The sequence below is a fragment of the Manis javanica genome, chromosome 1 (assembly GCF_040802235.1).
Source record: "Manis javanica isolate MJ-LG chromosome 1, MJ_LKY, whole genome shotgun sequence".
In the NCBI taxonomy this organism is placed as follows: domain Eukaryota; kingdom Metazoa; phylum Chordata; class Mammalia; order Pholidota; family Manidae; genus Manis; species Manis javanica.
Window position 1 is genome coordinate 165,492,622 of NC_133156.1, and position 20,315 is coordinate 165,512,936.

At 39.1% G+C, this 20,315-nt stretch overlaps 1 protein-coding gene across 2 annotated transcripts in view; it reads right to left on the reverse strand.

Annotated features, from left to right (window-relative positions):
- BUB1 (BUB1 mitotic checkpoint serine/threonine kinase) overlaps nt 1-20,315 on the reverse strand; it is a 70,471-nt gene that overhangs the window by 36,837 nt on the left and 13,319 nt on the right. For both annotated transcript variants that reach the window (XR_012133140.1, XM_073240719.1), the window contains exons 7-17: nt 15,131-15,183; nt 14,857-15,041; nt 13,553-13,704; nt 10,001-10,260; nt 8,221-8,279; nt 6,869-6,997; nt 6,667-6,777; nt 5,814-5,913; nt 4,784-4,859; nt 2,295-2,469; nt 474-561 (exon numbers count right to left, since the gene is read on the reverse strand). Coding sequence is in view for 1 of the 2 variants with exons in the window: in XM_073240719.1 (XP_073096820.1) it covers nt 474-561; nt 2,295-2,469; nt 4,784-4,859; nt 5,814-5,913; nt 6,667-6,777; nt 6,869-6,997; nt 8,221-8,279; nt 10,001-10,260; nt 13,553-13,704; nt 14,857-15,041; nt 15,131-15,183 (1,388 nt within the window). In the remaining variant the exon portion in view is untranslated. The remainder of the gene's footprint in view (nt 1-473; nt 562-2,294; nt 2,470-4,783; nt 4,860-5,813; nt 5,914-6,666; nt 6,778-6,868; nt 6,998-8,220; nt 8,280-10,000; nt 10,261-13,552; nt 13,705-14,856; nt 15,042-15,130; nt 15,184-20,315) is intronic.

Below are 20,315 nucleotides of genomic sequence, written 5' to 3' on the forward strand. Positions count from 1 at the left end.
TGGAGGTTTACTTCTACAAAGCATTAATATATACCAAATCTGTATTTTACACCAATAAAAAGTTTAACCATCCTGTCATCCTCCTCTTAAAAGGCTATTGGTTTTCTTAATTATAATTGGTATAAATAGTGAAAATGGATATAAGGAAATTGGGTTTGCTCAGTTCCACAATAGTCTTTATGTGTCAGGGTCTTTGGCTGCCAAGAGTATCTGCAGTTCTGCTCCCAAAACAGGTGGAAGACAGTCTCAAAAACTGTTCCCACAGGGATTCTCTTGACAACCCAGCTGCCTGTTTCAGGCCCTGATGTTTAGGTTAATCATGTTTTTATCTACAGAAAGTACCTCCTGACTTAGAGCTGTGAGTCAATAAAAACGTTTAGTCTTTAAGAGTTGGGATTTGGTATTCCATTACATCCTGTAAGAAAAGCTAGAATGAAAACTGAGAGTGACAGAACCATGTGCTCTCCCAATACCTGGACTGTTTGTCTTTTGGGGGTCCCACCAGGTCTTTTCCTCTGGCATCCACAGTCACATGGGTGTGCTGTTTCACTACCACATTTTCTGAAACACATGGAAAATTAGAGACAGACATTATTATGCCCGCACGTGTACACATACATACACTATTTTATATGGCATAAAGTCCAGAATTCGTTTTTACACTGACTTTCATTACAAATTCACAATAGTGTTCCATGGTGAAATGTGCTATAATATTTTCTAAATAGGGAGAAAAAATTGCTAAACATTTTTTACTGCTAATATATGTGAGCAATTCAACTTTATCCATCTAATTAATATAATCCTCCAAGAGAAGAGTCCAAGGAGTGGCGGGTCCACTGAGGGCAATGACCACAGCACGGGGGTCGCTGGTGGTAGGGCACACCCCGCCTTCGAGGAGCCTGCTGACAAGGGCGTGGGGAGAGGCAGCGATGCTTCTGGAGGGCGGGGATGTTGGTGTATTTTGGTCTCATCTGCTTTATCCAGTCAGCACTTGACTGGATGAACTGATTCAGAGTGTTTATCTCAGGAAGTTACCTAACACTACCTATCATCACTCACTTTAACTTAAAAAAGAAGAAAGGAAACAACACCCATCTATGGATAAAAACTAGATAGGCAGAAATATAGAGTATCCCTCTATATAGCCAAGTATTACAAGGGATTAAATTTTATCAGATATTGCTTCACCAAACAGGTGCTACTTTGGTACTAGCACATTAGCTTCTGTTTAAACAACCTAAGTGACAAATATTCTAATATTGACTTTGTGAAAGACTCCTGACTGATTAAAGTTTTCCCAAATGGAAAAAGCTTAAAACATTTTTTTATTAAAGTTGCAAGCTTGTGATGGCATTTGTCCAAGTTTCAACTGAACTCTCCTTTAAAATTCAGAAAAGAAATATACCATATTGGGTATAGTCTAAGAAAAAGTTAAAAACGTTTAGGGCTACAGGCTCAGACTTCACTTTATAATATGCTTCCAACTAGGGGAGTGAAATTGTTTGGCAGGTCTTTCACTGTTGTTTGGTGAACAAGTGCTAGTTTATTAAAAAAACTATCAGCAGTGATAGAGTTTGGCTAGTAAATTCCTCATCAAAATGGTAAAGTGGTCCCAAATCCCACTGCATATATTTTGTAGGTTGGTACCTAATAGGTAAGAATTACCTGTGCTCAATGACAACATTATATATTAAGGTTCAGTTGATATTTATGAAGATTTTTGATATAGGAGTGTTACATTATAGCAGTAAATAAGGAACATTTGTGAGTTTTGTAATTACTTTCTTAAAGTCAGATCACAGATGACTTTCTTAAAGTCATATACATATGATTTTCTGAGAACAGTGCTTGGCTACATCTCTCAAAAATTTGTAGACCTATATCCAAGACTAAAATTTGCTATTTATTACTCTTATCAAATTATGAAATATAAATGTTCATTATTGTCAGTATCCAAATAATTTAATGTGTCCATAGAGGCTATTTTGTTTGTTGTAAAAATTAATAAACCTATACAACCCTATACAGATGGGTTGGACTTTTCAAATGCTTCTATCAGCTTTTCTCCTGTTCTACTGATATTCTTGGTTAATAAATTTTTAAAAATGCACAACTTTATGAAGACAGTATGCCAAAAGAAAAATACATTGGTAATAATACAATGAATAGATTTTAAGTTTCCTCTTTATGATCTTCAAACTTTCCATTTAGAATTTGCAAGAAGAAATCCATTAATACTGAAATAAATGAAATTGGCAGAAGACAAGGCAGTAAAACAGTATAACACACACCTTTATCTTCTAGTGCATGCACTGAGTCCACTGGGAGTTTGTGGAAAGGTGTAGATGCAAGCTGTGCAGCAGATGTAAAGTCTCCTGGGCTTTTAGGAGTGGGTGCCAGCGTTTTGTTGCAGCGGACACCCCATATGGTTGAATCATCTGAAAATTCTTCAGCTTGAGGTACTTCCTACAACAAAAGATGAATTGAAAAAAAGCAGCATTCTCCCTGTTTGTCCATGAAATTTAACTCACTAATACTTTCTGATATAAAAAATGAGGAATTAAACACAAACTAGATGTAATCCAAAGAATATGGTGGTTTTGTCTTTTTCTAGAACTGGGACACTTCATCTTTAACACGTCCCAGTGCAGCCACACTGTACACAAGGGTCACACTTTCATTTCTCAATTTTTCTTTTTTTAATTTGAAAAGTCTAGATCTGCAGATGAGATACAAAGATAGTCCAGAGTTCCCATGTTCATCCAACTTCCTCTAATGTTATTATCTTAGAGAAACGCTGGTACCTTTGTAAAAACTAAACAATACTAATAATTGTATGTTATTTGGATTTCATCATTTTTCCATTAATATCCCTTTTCTGGTCCAGGGTCCAATCCAGGAGACCACACTGCACTTAGCTGACATGTCCCATTGGTCTCTTCTCATCTATGCCAGTCCATTGGTCTCTCCTGGTTTTTCTCACACTGCCTCTGTTGAATACTGGTCAGGAACTGTGTAGCATGTCCCTCCAATTTGGGTTTACCTGATGTTTTCTCATATTTAGACTGGGGTTATAGATTTTTGGGAAGAATATTGGTAAAGTGTCCTTTCTTACTATATCTTATTAGAGGACACATGATATCAACACAACTTAGTACTGGTGAGGTTGACCTGAAGGGGGATTCTGCTAGTTTTTCCACCATAAGGTACTATTTTTCCCTCTTCCTACAGGATTTGTTAGAATCAAGTCACTAAGTCTAGCTTATACCCAAAGGGAGGTAAATTAAGATCCACCTCCTGAGGGAAGAATATCAAAGAATTTGTGGACAAGTGTTAAAACAACAGTAATTAATAATTTGGGTGATCTGCTTGGATGCTATAAGAATAATTTTCCTTCCTAAGGTTTCACTCACTAATTTCAGTATTCATCTGTAGATCGTGCCTGCAGCAATGATTACTGTGGCATTCTCAGTTTTTCTATTCTCATGGCTATTTCTATTGCCACTCATTCCTTCTGCATTTCTTAGTAGGTATTCATCTGTAAAGATGTTTTGTCCCTTCTCCCTCATTTGTTCATATCAACATGGATATTTATTTTATTTCTTGGGTGATAAAACAATATTGCCTTATTCCACTTATTTTCTTATTCAAACTGTTCCAGGGTTGGCCGTTGGCTTATTCAGGTTGACACCTGGTTCTTTTACTATGTCCCATCATTTTTTGTAAAGCGCTTCTTTATATTCTAGCTCTATAGGATGCTCCAGGCTCATCTTGTATTTTTGCTGCCCCACCCCGACAATCAGCTGTTTCCCAAGAATGACAAAGGTCAAGTTTCAGAGTTTGTACATAGACTTAAACTGCTGAGTCAGAATAGCACTTAGAAAATTTTAACTGTGCATAACATGCCACCCATGGTGTTTAAATATACTGCAAAGTCTTCATAAATCTACCATATTTCTACCAATGCTGGAGGAAAACTGGCTGGTGGTTCCTTCAGGTGGACACAGGATAAGGCAATTGGTCTATGCCTAGGGCCGGGATACATGGACAATTCATCATGATTTTTTCAGTCAAAGCACAGCTAGTTGAACAGTTCAGTAAAAGGCACCTATGAATAATGCCACTATATTTGACATTCAGTCCACTGTTTGGGAAATTATTAAGGACAAAAAGTTCATCAAAAGGAATAGAGAGCTAGGTGATAATTTATTGAAAAGAATCCACTGTGCAATTAATACCACGAAACAGGTATTAGCCCAGTTTTTTAGTACTGACACACCACAGCCAGAGGGCCAGGCAGGGGTAAATGAAGGGAAAAGTACACCATGCAGTAACACCCAGAGCTGGACTCGATGACTAATGTAACAGAGGAATGCTGTGGGCTAGCAAACAGGTGACACTCATCTCCTGAGGTATGCTAATGATGGAACACTCCAGTTTAATTCAAATTTGCCAAGGTTTCTAATATTCCACTGTAGGACTTGCTTCTTAGGTCTAGGAAAAACGTATATCCCCCAGTCTAAAGAGAAGATTCCTTGAGGGCAGGGATCATATCAAATTGATTTTTTAGTCTCCAAATCTATCACAGTGTGGTGCTTAATAGACACTTGAACAGCTGCAGAATAATGTTCCAAAAAAACACACTCTTCATATCACACTGCATTCATTGTTCAGCATAGTTTTATATACATCATCTAATTCGATTGACAAAATCATTCGGTAAAATGAAGAAGAAAGGGATGTAAGACCCATTTCATGAATGAAGCAGAGATTTACTTACATTTGGTCTTGAAGGAAATCTGCTTACAGAGCGTTCTCCAAAGGTCCTTGCTCCTGTAGGTTTAGGCTGTGGTAATCTAAGGAAAGATTTGCAAATTTACAAATAGTAAAATATGCTAAGGAATAAGTACCAACACTTAAGTAAGGGTGTTAGAAACATTCTCCACTTATTCTTTTTAACAAGTTAATATTTATATACATATCCCTTTGCAACAGTTGTAGGAAAACTGAGTACAAACTGAATTAACTTGCCTATGTATATAAAAACAGATTATATACTACTCTTTACATTATTATATGTTCCTAAGGGAGAGAGGGAAATACAGAAATTTCCAGTACATGAGTTGTAAGTTCGAGGAACAAAAAGAGTTAGGGCCACAGTCAAAGAATGTCATGGATGCCACACATTCTATATTTCTTTTTTCCAATCTTTGGTCTAGCTATGGAATTTGTCTCTGAGAGCTGGTCAGACCATCTCCTTCCTGCCTTCATATGAATTTCTTCTACACCATTACACTGTCAATTCACACTGAAAATTTCAACAGCTACCATACTCTACCCCCAGATATGGCTCTCTAATGTAGTGCCCCTCAGCTTAAAACATATTCTCTCTGCAGCATTACCTAACGTAAGCCACTCCTTTTTCCACTTGATCAGTCCTGCAAATATAAACAGCATGCATGGGTAACTATACAGGTCAATTCATTCACACCCAATATAACTTCAAATCTAAAGAATTCTCAGTTCTTGAATAATTTATAACCGTGCTGCTTTCCTTTTCAACACATGCTTTTGCTATGGGAGGCCTGTTTTCTTATAACTTCCACGTAACACTGCAGATCCAGAGAACCTTAGCAACAATCTGGTCATATGGCTCATCAGGGGCTGAGCTGGCACTGGGACCCAGGCCATTTGATCAACAGGTCACATTCTCCCATCACCTTGCATCCTACAGGAACCTCTATAGCATCCCATGTCACTGTGCCAACATGTATCTTCCTCAATACTATTTTAACTATATGCTTCTTTACCCATAATTTTCTTTGTTTCCATCTTCAAACACAGGAAAAGCAGATGACAAAGAAGAGATAATCTTATTAACTCCCCAAGCTCCAGAAGACGTTGCGTTTTCTGCAAGAGTAAAAAATAGCATTTGATTATTAGGGAAAAAAATCATTAACTTCAACTATAAATAAGAATATGGAATAACAGCTTACAGAAAAGAACAGATAGATATGTTTTTCAAATATCTTTATATTTATATAAAATATATATAGTCACTTTATAGTGAGATGAAGTGACTTAAGCATGGTCACAGCGGTTAGGACTCAAGCCCTAGGCCCTTTGTTCCTCCTATATATAAAGCACTCTATAAATCATTCTGCTAAAACACTGCTATTGTCACCTGATTCACTGTATAAACCTTGCTGTGGCTTTCTTTTCCAATTTTTGTAAGGAAGAATTAATCTCTTAGCTTTATATTTCAAGTCTTCCCAAATCCTATGATCCTATTTATCTTTATCATGATCTCTCTCTGACTTCCAGCACAAATCCCAACTATAGACAAATGTAGGCTAATCACTTGCCTCCAACACTCTGTCCCAGCTATGGCTCAAGTCAGACCTCATATACTCAGACCTTCCTGGCCCTTCCTACACATGAGGGTTTTTCCTTCTTTAGCACTAATTTTTAAGAAACAAAATGTATCTATGACACATATTGAGTACCTTGTCAAACACTGTCATATTTTTTGTCATGATACCCTGCCCTTACATGACAAGCCAATCAAGGGCTAGGGCCACTTTTTGTGTAATCCTTAATATTCCCTGTGGCAACCACCTACAATGCCATGCACTTAGTAGCTTTTAAACAAACTGTTATTACTTTGAAATTGGGCTTCAAATGCATCTTCATTTTGATCTAATGATGGCCATTCATCTTTGTCATCAGAAATATCAGGAAGGGTAGGAGCCTGAAACACATTCATGATGAAACCTTAAAAGAATAGAAAGAGTACTGTAAACATAGTTGCAAAAGATCTTTCATGAAATTGTGTCAGTGCTACACATTCAAAGAAAAGGCTCACCTAACGCCTCTTTGGTGTGCACAGTGGGTGACGGCTGCACTTTGGATGGTGTCGCCTGAACCATTCCCAGTGATGTGTTTGGAGTTGTGTGAAAAGAACTTGTGTTAACAACCTTATGTGTCTCGCACCCTATTAACGGAACAGGGACAAAATACATTATCAGTAAGGAAATGAGAATAATTTAGAAGGCATACAATTTAAGAAACTTATGATTAAAACATTCCATCATTATTGATAAATATCACTGGGGACTTCCACTCTTACAGTGCTTTCATAGTTTTCATTTTTATCTTTACAGTGGTCCCACAAAGTGGGTAAGGCAAGAATTAACTTCTTACAGAGAAGCAAATGAAAGCTCAAGGAGATTAAGTGTCTTGGTCTAAGATAATGTCAAATTAGCAGTCTTGTCGTAAGTGGCACCCTTCACTGTTTCCCAAGAAATACATGTTAACAGTCACACTGTAAATCTTAAGATTGGCTTTCCACCTCACTCAGCTGGAGTCCAGACAATGGTATCCTCAGACCTTATCTTCCTCTTTCTCCTGCTCATTCCAGCTACTCTGGCCTCTTTGCTATGCTTAGAATACATCAGGGCTCCCACCTGAGGGCTCTGGACTCGTTCTTCCCTCTGCCTGAAAAGGGTTTTCCAAGCTAGCTGCATAGGCAGCTCCCTGCTTCAGACCTTTACCCAAATATCACTTTATGGGCTCCCCTGAAATTCCAATCCCTCCCCAAGAACAACACTTCCTTCCCCCTCTGCATGAGTGGGAGCTTTGTCCCTTGTGCTCACAGCTGTACCACGAGCTATCTAGAATAGTGCCTAGCACCTAGCGAGCACTCGGCCTTGGTTAAATGGAGGTATCTCCCGCTGTTTTGAGTAGTTTTGTTCCCCATTAAGCTATTACTGGAAAGGTTGCAACAGTCATATAGAGGGGCAGGGGTTAGTGAATGCCCGATCCATTTATAGTTTATGCTATATATAAATTGCATAATTTACCTTTTATTAGAGGCAAATGCCTCTAACAAAATAGTAACAGAGTACAACACTTCTCATTAAACTTCCTACCTCATAACATATTAAAGATGACACTTGTCTAGATAAATCTGTTATGAAATTTAACAGAAAAATTTCCAAAGGATTCTAGTAAGATGCAACTAACAAGTGGACTGCTACCTTTACTGGAAATGGCCCTGAGCTCATCTAACCCCCACATTCTAAGAAAGGAAAGCTAACACCCAGGTTCGTTATGGTTTGAAGGCTTCCCAAACAATAGACACCAAACAGACCTCTAGCAACCCAGAGGAACCTAGGCAAACAGGTCAGAAACAAATTTACTATAATTAAACATTACCTTCTTTTACCTCTGTTCCACTCTGTGGCTTGAATTTCTGAGTACTTTTAGTCACACATCTGGAAGAGAAAACTCATTAGATACACTAACTCTCAAGAAAGAACAGTAAAAATGTCAGCAAATGTCTACAAGCCTGTTGTCAAAATACAGATGGAACTGCTTAGTTCTAAAGAGTAAGTAAATAAAATGTTTATGTTTAATCAAGGAAAAGAATTCTTACAGATAAAGGTATCTGCCTGACACAGGGATTCTGTATTTTAACACCATGATACTCATTCCTACATGTGGTAGGGTAGGATAATGGCTCCCCTTATTCAAATGAGCCCATTTATTGTGTAGGCTAAGGGGCTAGCTCTTAGCTCCAGGCCTGGGTGCCTGCTACATGGCCGCCTCTCTCATGATGAGCCAGTAGCCACAGGGCATTGCTCTCCAGACTTGAAGTTACCATGAAAGAAGAAAACAGCAGTTAAGATGTTTGTATCAGTTTGTTTCCCACACAGTTGTGACAGCAGCCCTGTCTGTTTAATGTGGCTAGGATCCTGGAAGGAACACTGCTTAGATGGAGAGTGAAAGGTGCACAGCACTTAATCTTACAGATCCCCACAACACGGTCATGAAAGCATGAGTCTTTATGCGAGATTCCAGAGAAAAGCACCTTTCCCCTGCATGGTGAGCAGGCCGGTCTACTGAGAACGCTGGGGGCCCATTTACCCTCTTGTCTGGGCCTGGGCCTGGGCCTAGGCCAGGGCCAGTCTGAAGCCTTCTGAGATCTAAATGTTCATTAGGTTCTAGAGCTTCACGGTTTCACGAACCATAGCTATGTCTGGCTCCCCAACCACAGGACTCCATCTCTGCAGGGGTGGTTAGACACATCATCTCTATGGGGTTGGTCACCACTGCCATTTTTGCCATTTTACAGTTGTGTAAATGAACTATGAAGAACAAATGACATCCTAGTCCTCACACAGCAGTCCTCTTATGTATATGGTACAAATAGGGCACAGTCTGAACTGTCATCCTAATGTGAGTGAAAAAGCATGTGATTTTAAATCTCATTTCCAGGAGAAATCATTGATAAAAGTTAATGATGGACATTGATAAGAACCAGTACTTAAGAACCATAATTTGTACTAAGAGCTTTAGCCCAAAGGGAGGGTGGTAGTGACACTATGGCTTTTATTTTTTTTAATGGATCAATAAAATTGTTTTATGTAAAAGAGAGAGAGAGACAAAGTGACTGAAGATAAAAATTTAAACAAGACAAGCGATGTGACATTAATTAAACAGGAAAATGCCTCAAAACTGGGGGAAAAACACCCATAGCAGTGCAGAGAGAGATTTTGGTCTATCGTGTAATGGGTATAAATCCCCAGCAGAAAGACACAAGGATTATGAGAAGAACACATGTTAAGGAACTGCCTGCATAGTAATAATCCCTCTGTGTATTCAGTTAAAGCCATAAGCAAGGCAATTCCAGTTTAATAGCTATGCATTCATTCTTCAGTTATAAACATTGTGGATTTTCAGGGTACTGAAAATTATTAATTTCAGAGAGCAGTATGACGTGAAGTAAATACTCTAATAAAAGAGGAATGGAAAAGGCTGACATCTTTGGGCCCATTTTGGTAACTTGGTTTTTCAAGAATATGCCCATCTAAAAGTTACTTTAATGTAAGGAGTTATTCACTGTTTACTTACTGCACTTGATAATACAAACCATGTAAAAAAGCTGGTGGATGACATTCCTACATTATCATCTCTAGGACTACCTCTGACTTACTGCAAATCTTTTCTGGCCACTGCAAACACAGAATCTGTCGCCAGCTGGGCTGTCAAAGGAACAGGCGGTGCTACACTCTCGCTGATAGCCGGGGACACCAAAGCGACGGTGACAGCATCTGCCATTTGAGGAATGACAGGAGTTGCCTCTCTCGCTTTCTCTGCTATGGTCTCTGAGGTCTGCTGATTGATGGCTGGAAGAGATGGACCTCCCAGTTCCTGTGGAGAGCCTACACCTGGCCCCAGATGTGCTGGATCAACCTTTCATGGTAAGTAAACAAACAAAAACAAAACCATGAGGTCCACAATATTACTAATTCATATCACAGCTTTTCCAAGAATGGCATCTTCAGTAGATTCTTTCCCCTTGAGGAATCCCTTTACCCCTTCAGGTATTTTGAAATGAACAGCCAACAAAAAAGACCATTCTACATGATGGGTGCTTTTGTAGCTTCCTAAGCACAGACACGATGGCAGCTCAAACTCCTAATTAATAAAATAAGCAGTGCCTACAGTTGGATCAGTATTTAAGAACTGTCTTATTTCTCCTAATTTGGGGAACAGACCAACAAATCAATGTTATCACATGCTTGTTATGGTGCTCCTCCTATTAAAACACATTCAGCATTTAGCAGAAAATGTGACTATGCACTGCAGTAATTACTGCCACAAGAGCATGGCTCCCAATGGGAAGAGAACAAACTCTTAACTGAGAATCTTTGCTTCTCTACTCACATGTACTTAGACTGCAATTGTGCATGCTCCTATGTTACCAAGTTAAAAGAAGAGTTAATTACTCACATATATAAAACTATTCTCACAAATTGTTAAGAAAAGCACCGAATACCTAGGGCAAGAATAGATATTTCACAGATAAATGGATGAACTATAAGAAGTCCATCTATTCTAGTCATCAAAAAAGGTAATTAAAAAGAACATATACCATTTTATTATGTACCAAATTAGTAAAGAGTAAAAATCATCTTAATAGTCTCCGAAGAAATACTTGAAAAACATTAAGACTTTCTATACCAGATACCAAAACATACATCATAGCTGTGGTAAATACACAATTTTGGTATGGATATTTTAGAAATGGATCTATGTATATTAAAAATTTAGTATATGATAAAGAGATTTTAAATCAATGGGGAATGGTCAATATATCATTTAGTGGCAACTGGCAATCCATTTGGAAAATACATCTTTATGACACCTAGACACAAAAGTAAGTTTCATAAAGAGAAGTTTCTGATTACAGACAGTGGCTTAAGCATGTGCTTCATCATGTACAACCCTCCTAAAATCTTACCAAAATGACAATAAAGGAATTCTAACACCTAAAACAGCAGTGGGAGGAGGTTCATCCCTGGGGAAGTTTTGAAATTTAGATATGTCTCAGAATGGAAGTGAAGGTGGAACTGGAAATGGGAATGCGGCAACAGTAAGTCTGTTAAGAAAGCAGATCCTGAGACCCATTCTTGCAGGCGCGTGCAGAGGATGGCTCCTCCTGTCCCGCCTGGCAGCAGACTGCAAGTTTCCTTTCTAGAGAAACTGAACCAAAAGGACTGTGGTCTAAGCAGAGGGTGGCTGTGACACACCGTGCCAGAAACCAAAGGCCTGAATCAGACTATTCACTGAACAGGGGGATCCCTAGCCTTTCCTTGACTCCACACTGTTAGTTGCCTGGGTTTATGCTTTCAAACAAAAAAAAAGATTCTGCGCTCAGGAATTAATTAGACACCCTCTAGTGAAGCTGATCCATTAGCAAGCCCCCTTATACATGTGGGAATTCCAATCAGTCTTTTCAGGTCTGCTTTTGGATGAATAGATGTTAAGATCACCAGATAAAATGATAAGCTTTCAATATGAAGGACAAAGGCCAAAACAAATAAATAATACATTTAAAAGGGAAATAAGGGATTCTGAGATGGGTCAGCAGCAGGGGGATGGGGGTGGGGTCCTTAATATCTTCGAACTGAGAGGTAAGATATTACATTCTCATAACAAGAATAGGCAGCTAAGAAAATTAACATTCATAATAAAAAAGCTATGTGATCTTAGAAGTGACACCAAAAATAAATGACTTAATGTACCATAACCAATAAATGAATATACCAATTAACAAATTTAAATACCATAAGACGTTAAGGAAATCTCTCAGAAAGTTGGGGGGAAAAGTGGTTAAAAAGGAGAAAAAAGTTCAGAAACTAGAGGATCAGTGTAGGATAGCCAACTATGAAATATGAGTTTCTGAAAACCAAGAACAGAGGCATGTGTATGGGAATTATTAAAAACAAAACAAAACAAAACAAAAACAAAACAAAACAAACCCCAGCCAATGCCCCGAACTGCAGGACTAGAATGCTCAAGCACTGAGTGTACTGAATAGAAAGATAAACCCTAGAACATTGTCATTATATCACAACACTGGGGAGGACAATCTGACCCACTTCCAAAGAACAACAGAGGCCACCTTCAAAGGACCAAAAATCAGAAAGACCCTGAGGCTTTTCAACACCAACCAACATGGAAGTCAAAAGATCTGAGTAGAGCCTGCACAAATTCTGCGGGAGCATGATTTCCCTCCAAGAATGTCATGCGCAGCTGAATTATCACCCAAGTGCGAGGGCAGAATGAAGATGCTTTCACCTATGATCTAAGAAAATTAACTGCTCCCATATACTTAAAAAAATGCACAACTAAAATAGGTACATAAAGTAGAAACAATGCCATGGGAAGCAGAAAACAGATCTCTATGTAGTAATAGTGAAAGATCTGTAAGATGGGTTAGGTAGAACAAGCAGAAAATAAGTCTTACTTATTCAGAAACTTTAATTGTATTCATATTTATGTGTATTCATGTATAGTAAAGTCTGGAAAAAGGCAAACTACAGTAGTTGGGAATGAAAGAGGATTCATTCATATATATGCACACACATGCACATAAATACCTTTTCTTCAATTTTTTTAAACCATCATATAGTCACATATTTTTATAACTTCCAAAATATTCAAGAAAATAAGGTTAATCTTCATTGTAGCCTACATCATAGATAGATACATATTGTGTGAAGTTTAAGCAACTATCATATAGTTTAAATTGATTTATCCCCAGTCTACCCCATTTACTAATAATTTTAAGAAAATACATGTGGCTCTAATGCTCTCAACACTTCTGACCTCTTCCAACATGAAACAATGGCAAACATAAAATATATCTAGATGATGTATTAATGAAATTATTAAATTAGAATTCTCATTATATAATAGTCATTGTACAAAAAATCAGAAAAAAGGCTATATCCACACTAATACATAAATACTTAATATGTACATAAAAATACATAAAACATACATTCTGTTCTGTAACTTGCTTTTCTCATTCTACATTTTGAACATCTTTCTGTGTCAAACTGTTTAAAAATTTGGAAGGCTAGTTGCTAAATTAACATCAGAATTAACTCTAAAAATAGGGCACAAAAAGGAGAAAATAAAAGTGGAAATCACTGCTACTGGGCATGGGAAGTGCCAGCAAGGAGCACACACACACCTCAGACCTTGCCTGGACAGCGGGCAGGTTCTCATGTGACATCTCCACCACTTGGTGCAACTTCTTATGAAGTTCCTCCATTTTCTGTTTTAACAGTTGTTCTTCAAACGCGTTTGCTTCTTTCCTTTTCATATAATGTCTGTCTTCATTTACTTAGATAAAAAATGGTTTGCACGCAAAGTTTAATTTCAGGTCATCAGAGGAATACCCAAGAAGTGAGTAAAAGCTCATTTTTAGGATGGCAATTATTTTTTAATTGTCTTTTCCTTGTGTATTAGGTTGTTAGAATTGGAATATATATTATCTTTTAAGCATTATTTTTACCTGCCCTCAGCATGGTTACTTTAAAGTTCAGGGCATCTAAGTCAAAAAAATTTATTTGTTGATCAACAAAAATATTTAGTAATAGCACAGTATGATGATGAGCACTTCTTGTGAAACTATTATGGTAGTGCAAATCATTTGAGAACGGAAGTGCTGAGAAGAAATAAGAAAGTCCACTGAAGATCATCAAGTGCACTGCATTTAGCTCCACTTCCAGCGACTGGCTAACAGAACCTTATCACACACAAATCAAATTGTCCAGCTGAACTTTACGTCATGGGGTGGGAAAGAAAAATGCATCTGTGCATGGCACAAAATGTCCTCTGTGAGTACAAACCATCTGTTCTAGTCCAAATCCCTGAGATGGAATAAAAGCCCTAACTGGAGCAAAGGTTCATTTCCCCTTCTCTGTAAGGTCCAAACTGTTACAGCAAGGGCAAGTGCAAATGTTGTTAACAATCCTGGTTTTCCCTGTGGGGAACAGAACCTGATCCACTATGTAGCCATAAATAACATGGCACTTTGATCAGAGGACTCCTTCTGAATTTATGATTTACAGATTTATAGTAGTTGAAGATCTTAGAAAATCTCTTCTCAACTCTGGTTTCTAACTTAATCCTCTCACAGTTCAAGTAACTGATTTAAAGGTTTAGAATTACTCACTACAGAAGTTCAAATCCATTTAAGATAATATGTAAAGACCAAAAAAAAGCAGAGGCTTTTTACTATTAAAGTAGATGGATATCAACATTAGTGCTGTTCCAAACCTGAGCTTTGCTGTCAAGATACCAATTTAGTCCTTGGACAAAAGTGGCTGCTACACTTGTATTTAACAAAGATTTCCAGGCTTCTGACAGGATGAGCTGGACCCTTTTTGGTAAATTCTTTCAGTATGGTCAATTTGTTAAAAATGTAATTACTCAGAGATAAGGATTATTTTAAGTGACATAAGAATATCTCAGATTATAAGACTACAATACCCCATTGTTCATGCTTTTTCCGTTGACTATATTTCTGGGCTCTCAGTTCTTCAAAGGAAAATTCTGATTCTCCACGAATAAGCTTCTCCTTGCAATACATCACAATCTGCTGAACATCAGCTTTGGCTGCCAAAGATGGGTGTGCAGAATATTCTGATTTAGAAATCATGATCACCCTTTGTTTCCTGTAATGAGGAAAAATACATCATTTATAGCAGGGTACTGAAGCAGCTCTTGAAAAAAACTAATAGATTAATACACTGATTATACTTGCATATTTGACTCTTTATCACAAGCTGAAGATAATACTCCAGAAAGTTCTGAACCCTGAAAAGAAAAAAAGAAACAGCACTCACCAGGAAAGAAACCTTCACCCAAGTTATTTCACAAAACAGTATGAAAATATCTCATTAGAGATTTACATATGCTCTTTTAAATTATAATCAAAATCAATTAGTTTGCATTATTAACTATGATAACTTTTGTAACTGGAAGTCCAATAAGAGGGTGACTTAAAAAACTTTCTACTTGGTAGACAGAAGGGCACTAATTTCCCTTGATCTATAGTCTAGGAGCAGGGCCACAGTGCCTAAGTGTTATAGGTTTAAAATTCCAAAATAAATGCCTAAAAATTATCTTCTGGTATTGTTCTCTCCTCAGGATAGAAGTTCCCAAAGCTAGCACTCAATCACTTAACAAATAGTTATTGAAAACCTCATATTTGTTACATTCTGAGCTAGGTCTTGGGAATGCGACCATAAATAAGACTCAATTCTAGTACTTAAAAATTTATAGATAGGGTAATAGGAAGCAAAGAGGCTGGCATATGTCTAGGATGTAAACTGGGATAGTCTGAGTATCTGTCAAAGTTACAAACGCATATTCTACTTCTAGGATGTCTCATTAATAAAACTTGCACAGGTGTATGAAGAAATTTCCACTGAATTTAGCTTAAAAGAGGTCCTTAGCAAACTCTGAAAGAGCAGCTCTACTATGCAGAGAGAGAGATGCTGGGAAACAAGGAAGGAGACTTGAGCATTTTTTATGTATTCATACTCCACTGGGGCAGAAGAGACCTCGACGGTGAACATCTCAAGAAGGACACAAGATGAGCACAAGTGGAAGACCATCTTTCTCCATTGAGATGGCAAGGAGAACACAGTTACATTTATTGGTTGGTGGCAGAAAACTGACAGATGTCATCTGGTGGCTTCTGCTGTATCATTGAAATCGTATTTTTTTCCAGCTCCTGAGGGAAAGAGTTGAGGCAGCCAGATCCCAAGTCTGAGCAAAGCGAAAAGAAGCTTAAAATCAATTTAGAGGCGGAGCCAAGATGGCAGCATGAGTAGAGCAATGGAAATCTCCTCCCCAAAACACATAGATCTATGAAAATATAACAAAGAAAAATCTTCCTAAAATAGAAACCAGAGGACACAGGACAACATCCAGACCACATCCACACCTGCAAGAACCCAGAGCCTTGCGAAGGGGGTAAGATACAAGCCCCGGACCGGCGGGACCTGAGCGCCCCTCCCCCCGGCTCCCGGCGGGTGGAAAGAAACCGGAGCGGTTTTTTTTCTCCCGAGTGCTTTTTGGAAGCCTTAAAAGGACAGGGACTCTGGTGCTAGGGAAGCAGGGCAGCAGGACTGGTGAGCGGGTGCCTGGGACTGGCGCCTCAGGACAAAGAATATCGTGCGCTTTTCCCGTTTTTTTTTTTTTTTGGCGAGTGCTTTTTGGAAGCCTTAAAGGGATGGGGACCTGGATGCCAGGGAGGCAGGGCGGCGGGACCGGTGGGCGGGTGCCTGAGACCGCGCCTGAAGACGGAAAAAATTGCGCGTTTCCCCCCTTTTTTTTTCTTTTTGGCGAGTGCTTTTTGGAAGCCTTAAAGGGACAGGGACCCCAATACCAGTGAAACAGGGCAGCAAGACTGGTGAGCAAGTGCCTGAGACCAGCGCCTGGGGACAAAGAAAATTGCGTGTTTTTCCCAATACTAGGGAGGCAGGGCGGCGGGACCAGTGGGTGGGGGCCTGGGACGGGCGCCTGAGGACAAAGAAAATTGCGAAATTTTCCCTTTTTTTTTATTTGTCAAGTGCTTTTTGGAAGCCTTGGAGGGACGGGGACCCCAATACCAGGGAGGCAGGGCAGCAAGACTGCTGGGCGGGTGCCTGAGGACAAAGAAAACCGCGCGTTTCTCCCTTTTTTTTTCTTTTTGGCGAGTGCTTTTTGGAGGCCTTAGGGGGACAGGGACTCCAGTGCCAGGGAGGCAGGGCTGGTGAGAGGGTGCCTGGGACGGCGCCTGGGGACGGAGAGGGTCGTGCGTTTTTCCCTTTTGAGTGTTTTTTGGAGGCCTTGGAGGGACGGGGAAGCCAGGGCTAGGGAGGCAGGAGAGCAGGACCAGTGGGCGGGTGCCTGGGAATGGCGCCTGAGGACAAAGAAAATCGTGTGTTTTACCTTTTTTTTTTTTTTTCTTTTTCCACTTTCTTTGTTGCTGTTATTGTTTTGCTTTGGAGAGTGCTTTTTGGAAGTCTTAAAGGGGCAGGACAGGACACTTAGACCAGAGGCAGGGAATCTGAGGATCTCTGGGCACTCTAACCCCCTGGGCAACAGGGAGCACAGAGACCCCTTACGGAGATAAATAGCGACCCGGCGGCTCCCCCTCCAACAGGGCTCCACCATCTTGGAGGAGCAGCCCAAGCCAGGCCACGCCCACTGCAACAGCAGAGATAAACTCCATAGCAACAGGGCAGGTAGCAGAAGCCCTGTCTGCACACAGCTGACAAGCATGAGCCACTAGAGGTCGCTATTCTCCCAGGAGAGGAAGGCCACAAACCAACAAGAAGGGAAGCTCTTCCAGCAGTCACTCGTACCAGCTCTGCAAACTATCTCTATCACCATGAAAAGGCAAAACTACAGGCAGACAAAGATCACAGAGACAGCACCTGAGAAGGAGACAGACCTAACCAGTCCTCCTGAAAAAGAATTCAAAATAAAAATCGTGAACATGCTGACAGAGATACAAGAAAAATGCAAGAGCAATGGGAGGAGATGCAGAGAAAAATGCAAGAGCAATGGGATGAAGTCCGGAGGGAGATCACAGATGTCAGAAAGGAGATCACAGAAGTGAAACAACCCCTGGAAGGATTTATAAGCAGAATGGATAAAATGCAAGAGGCCATTGAAGGAATAGAAACCAGAGAACAGGAACGTATAGAAGCTGACATAGAGAGAGATAAAAGGATCTCCAGGAATGAAACAACACTAAGAGAACTATGTGACCAATCCAAAAGGAATAATATACATATTATAGGGGTACCAGAAGAAGAAGAAAAAGGAAAAGGGATAGAAAGTCTCTTTGAAGAAATAATTGCTGAAAACTTCCCCAAAATGGGGGAGGAAATAATCGAACAGACCATGGAATTACACAGAACCCCCAACAGAAAGGATCCAAGGAGGACAACACCAACACACATAGTAATTAAAATGGCAAGGATCAAGGACAAGGAAAGAGTTTTAAAGGCAGCTAGAGAGAAAAAGGTCACCTATAAAGGAAAACCCATCAGGCTAACATCAGACTTCTCGACAGAAACCCTACAGGCCAGAAGAGAATGGCATGATATACTTAATGCAATGAAACAGAAGGGCCTTGAACAAAGGATACTGTATCCAGCATGACTATCATTTAAATATGATAGCGGGATTAAACAATTCCCAAACAAGCAAAAGCTGAGGGAATTTGCTTCCCACAAACCACCTCTACAGGGCATCCTACAGGGACTGCTCTAGATGGGAGCACTCCTAAAAAGAGCACAGAACAAAACACACAACATATGAAGAATGGAGGAGGAGGAAAAAGAAGGGAGAGAAGAAAAGAATCTCCAGACAGTGTATATAACAGCTCAATCAGCGAGCTAAGTTAGGCAGTAAGATACTAAAGAAGCTAACCTTGAACCTTTGGTGAGCACGAACCTAAAGCCTGCAATGGCAATAAGTACATATCTCTCAATAGTCACCCTAAATGTAAATGGACTTAATGCACCAATCAAAAGACACAGAGTAATAGAATGGATAAAAAAGCAAGACCCATCTATATGTTGCTTACAAGAAACTCACCTCAAACCCAAAGACATACATAGACTAAAAGTCAAGGCATGGAAAAACATATTTCAGGCAAACAACAGAGAGAAGAAAGCAGGGGTTGCAGTAGTAGTATCAGACAAAATTGACTTCAAAACAAAGAAAGTAACAAGAGATAAAGAAGGACATTACATAATGATAAAGGGCTCAGTCCAACAAGAGGATATAACCATTATAAATATATATGCACCCAATACAGGAGCACCAGCATATGTGAAGCAAATACTAACAGAACTAAAGAGGGAAATAGACTGCAATGCATTCATTTTAGGAGACTTCAACACACCACTCAGCCCAAAGGGTAGATCCACCGGGCAGAAAATAAGTAAAGACACACAGGCACTGAACAACACACTAGAACAGATGGACCTAATAGACATCTATAGAACTCTACATCCAAAAGCAACAGGATATACATTCTTCTCAAGTGCACATGGAACATTCTCCAGAATAGACCACATACTAGCTCACAAAAAGAGCCTCAGTAAATTCCAAAATATTGAAATTCTACCAACCAATTTTTCAGACCACAAAGGTATAAAAGTAGAAATAAATTCTACAAAGAAAACAAAAAGGCTCACAAACACATGGAGGCTTAACAACATGCTACTAAATAATCAATGGATCAATGAACAAATCAAAATAGAGATCAAGGAATATATAGAAACAAATGACAACAACAACACTATGCCCCAACTTCTGTGGGACGCAGTGAAAGCAGTCTTAAGAGGAAAGTATATAGCAATCCAGGCACACTTGAAGAAGGAAGAACAATCCCAAATGAATAGTCTAACATCACAATTATCAAAACTGGAAAAAGAAGAACAAATGAAGCCTAAAGTCAGCAGAAGGAGGGACATAATAAAGATCAGAGAAGAAATAAACAAAATTGAGAAGAATAAAACAATAGCAAAAATCAACGAAACCAAGAGCTGGTTCTTTGAGAAAATAAACAAAATAGATAAGCCTCTAGCCAAACTTACTAAGAGAAAAAAAGAATCAATACAAATCAACAGAATCAGAAATGAGAATGGAAAAATCACAACAGACTCCACAGAAATACAAAGAATTATTAAAGACTACTATGAAAACCCATATGCCAACAAGCTGGAAAACCTAGAAGAAATGGACAACTTCCTAGAAAAATACAACCTCCCAAGACTGACCAAGGAAGAAACACAAAAGTTAAACAAACCAATTACGAGCAAAGAAATTGAAACGGTAATCAAAAAACTACCCAAGAACAAAACCCTGGGGCCAGACGGATTTACCTCGGAATTTTGTCAGACACACACAGAAGACATAATACCCATTCTCCTTAAAGT